The sequence below is a fragment of the Cryptotermes secundus genome, unplaced genomic scaffold, assembly GCF_002891405.2.
Source record: "Cryptotermes secundus unplaced genomic scaffold, Csec_1.0 scaffold3342, whole genome shotgun sequence".
In the NCBI taxonomy this organism is placed as follows: Eukaryota; Metazoa; Arthropoda; class Insecta; order Blattodea; family Kalotermitidae; genus Cryptotermes; species Cryptotermes secundus.
This window is the reverse complement of record NW_019728573.1, coordinates 22,788-26,558: the sequence shown is the minus strand read 5'-3', so window position 1 is coordinate 26,558 and position 3,771 is coordinate 22,788. Positions and strand designations below refer to the sequence as shown.

General features: G+C 41.2%; 1 protein-coding gene across 1 annotated transcript; it reads left to right on the top strand.

Annotated features, from left to right (window-relative positions):
- The first annotated feature begins 387 nt into the window (after nt 1-387).
- On the top strand, nt 388-3,537 carry LOC111865305 (phosphatidylinositol 3-kinase regulatory subunit gamma). Its single transcript, XM_023853210.2, has one exon. It carries the CDS (start codon nt 797-799, stop codon nt 2,294-2,296), a length of 1,500 nt encoding a protein of 499 aa, XP_023708978.1. The 5' UTR covers nt 388-796; the 3' UTR covers nt 2,297-3,537.
- Nucleotides 3,538-3,771: the final 234 nt, after the last annotated feature.

The following is a 3,771-nucleotide window of genomic DNA, read 5'->3' as shown; positions in this document are numbered from 1 at the left end:
ATATGTATGTATTTTCATACCGATTTTTGTTTCAGTGTTGTGCTAATGACACAGAAGAATGGGAACACCTGCATGGATATTATCATGGGACATGCCGTCAAATCTCTTGCCATAAGTTCAGCTGATGTTTGTATTATTCCTGAAGAAGTTTTCTCTCCAGTTTCTGTTAATATTAGTAAAGAAGAAGTAGCACAGAGGAAGGAAAAATTAAAAAATTGGCTATGTAAGAACAGGATCCCGGTTGAAGAAGACGGTGAACTTCTGCGACTTAGAGATGCTTTACAGATTCATCCGCCATACGGCAAAGACCAGTGTCTGAGTGGGAATGAAATTATATTAGGAAGAGTTCAAGATCTTATTGCTACAATGCCTGACAGTATAGATATGTAATTACAGAAACTTTCAAAGTATGTGATGTACCAGTGAAATTAACTAAGCATTGTTAAATCATAATTTTGCACAATGTTTATCCCTTCTGGTGGATATTCTCCATTTATGCTAAATTCAGCTTGTTCCATGGGGCATGGGAATATCCTAAATCCTCATTTTATTTTTGTGTCAGGTATTTCCAGAAGTGTGCAAGACAGTTTTCAAGAGAAAGACTTATATGTGTGGTATGGAGTTGTTAGTTGTACCTGGTGAATGCTGCAAGAAACTCTGTGACTCCATTTTGTTTCTGGTATTATTCTCAGTTACTGTCTCTTTGCATTTTGAGACAGAGAAGAATGCCACAAAACTGTCAGATCTTATCTTGTAGTGTGAACAGTTTTATGGAAGAGAAATACAAACCGAATTGATGGATACCACAGAAGGTACATCAAATAAAGGAGGGGAGTATGCGTTACCAGACATAGCATCAGCACCCGCCCTTCCACCCCGTAAAGTATCCCGGTCACATCCTCACTCTGATGAGATTGAGTTGGAAGTAGAGAGGAAGGAAAGACTGCCCGACAGCATCCCAGCTCCAGCGTTGCCTCCACGTAAGGCCTCGTGCTCACACCCTACACCAACCGTTGAAGTGGAGGCAGAGAAAGATAAGGCACCTAACGAGCTCCCTCTGTCACTTCAGGAAGCGGAGTGGTACTGGGGTGGTATTACACGGGAAGAAGTGAATGAAAAGTTGATGGATACACCAGATGGCACATTTCTAGTACGCAACGCATCCAGTAAAGGTGGAGAGTATACATTAACACTCCGTAAGGGTGGCACAAATAAGTTGATCAAGATCAGTCATCGTAATGGCAAATACGGTTTCTCGGAACCATTCAAATTTAATTCTGTCGTGGAGCTGGTAAACCATTATCGAACCACATCTCTGGCACAGTACAATTCAACTCTGGATATAAAACTTCTATATCCAGTGTCACGATTGCAACAAGATGATGAGATCTCAAGTATGACTGACATCAGCAACGTGGCACAGAAATTAGTGGAAATCCATAAGGAGTACATGTCCAAGACACGGATGTACGATGAGTACTCTGAAGATTTCTTACGTTCCTCACAAGATATACAGCTGAAACATCAAGCCTTAGATGCCTTCAGAGGAGCCGTGGCTATGTTTGAGGAACAAATAAGAATTCAAGAGAAGTATCAGCGTGAGGCACAGCCCCATGAAATTAAAAGTTTGGAAGACAATGCAGATATGCTAAAGCAACGTCTTCAGTGCTTAGAAGAGAGTCGCAGACAGCTGGAAGAGAACCTAAAGCAGGAAAGAGCTTTCAACCGCACGCTAGAACGTGAGATGCACTCTTTAAAACCGGACATAATTCAGCTATTCAGGCAGCAAGAACGCTACCAAACATGGCTCAAATCGCGGGGGGTGAAGCATCAGCGCATTTCTCAGTTCCTGGCCTCAGATGGGTCTACTCCGTGGGCATTTGATGACCTTGACCAAGATGACGAAGATCTGGACAACCTGCCGCATCAGGATGAGACAACATGGCTCCTGCCAGAGTGTTCACGGACAGAAGCAGAACGTTTGCTGGCCGGTCAACCTGATGGCACATTTTTAGTTCGTCCCAGTCGCACAGGACAATACGCCCTGTCCATAACTTGCAATGGCACTACAAACCATTGCATCATATATGAAACAGAACGTGGCTACGGGTTTGCTGAACCTTACAACATATATGAATCGCTCAAGTTACTTGTGCTTCATTATGCGCAGAATTCTCTTGAGGAGCACAATGATTCCCTTACTACAACACTAGCATTCCCGGTGTTTGCACACGCATATACACAAGAGGTCACCCAAGCAGCTAAAAGGTTTGGGTATGTGATGAATGTGGTGTAAAGGTTGAGATTATTTTATATTTGGTCCAATAGTCAAGGAACCAAAGTGTGCTTATGGTGAACATTGGTCCTGACCAAATTACTTTCAACATGAAAAATTGTCGCACAATAATTATATCACCAAACTTGTCTGCTCCTTTCCATTTTTGTATCATGATTGACTCAGTGTTTTTTTTAAGTTACAGATGTCTATAAAACTGTGGGGGTCTGGTTTTAAAACATATGTATGTATATATTTTAGTTTGTCTGTCAGAGCTTGCAAATAACAGTTATACACATCGGGCAAGGTGTTCTTCAGTTGAACATGAACTTTTTGAGTTACAGTTTTAGGGATATAGAACCTGTACACAATGTTTTAATATGTCATGACCTGCTTGAGGGTACAGTATCTTAGCATTTGCATGGAGCTACTGAAGAAGGCCACACAGAATAGGAATATAGCCAATAAACAGGCTGAATTTCATAATTTTTATCTCAACTGAATTTGTGTTGATGTACCACAGATAAGGTCTGCCATTATGCACCTTTTTCCAGCTGCTTTGTTCTGTTACATTATTTCAGAAATATGTCCTAAAATGATGTAATATATCATATTTACTTCTTTCAAGTCTCCTTGAATAGGTTGAAGTAGTGACAATTTATATTTCAGATCTTTGCAAGGTTATTGGCTAACCTGACAAGAAGTTCTGTATGGTTTCCCTATGAGTTTTCATGCATGTCATAATAGTACCTTCAAATTGGCCGTAACTACCACCTTCAAATATTTATATGCCCACAGTTCATGATTATCATCCTCTCTCTGTTGATATATATATCCACTGCAGTTGACATAGCATTGCTAAATAACTGATGAACTGTTATCTTGCTGCATTCCTCTCCTGCCAAACTATGTGAATACAAGTACAAACACATTTGGTAAATATTTAACAGAAGTGCCGATCCCATCAAGTGAGAGGCCACTGCATATGTAAATGTAATTTGTTCAAACAGACGTCATTCGGATGCATAGGAATTTTTAAGTGTAGCTTTCAAAGCTTGAAGAGTCAGAATATACAGTGATTATTTCTTTTGTGTTCCATTTCCATTTCAAATGTGCTAAGTTCAAATTTTGGTTTTCCTAGAAAAACAGCTGGCCCAGTGGGTAAAATCCCAATGTTAGAGCATGGAAGTGATTTTTTTTTGCTAGTGGGGTAGGACTAAGTCCCTTGTACTGTGGCCACTTCTGGCCTATTGTACCAGCCCCAGATTACAGGTGAGGGTGATTGTGGAGCAATTGGTGGAATGAAGATTGGCAGGGGAAACCGAAGTACTCGGAGAAAACCTGCCCCAGCACCACTTTGTCCACCACAAATCCCACTTGACCAGACCCGGGATCGAACCCGGACCGCCGCAGTGGGAAGCCAGCAACTAACCGCTTGAGCTATGGCACGGCCCTGAAGTGAATGTTAATGTTAGCTGAAGTGTGCTTCATGAAAG

Coding starts and splice junctions, on each gene's coding strand:
- LOC111865305 (XM_023853210.2), top strand. CDS start 797: ATGGATACCACAGAAGGTACATCAAATAAAGGAGGGGAGTATGCGTTA.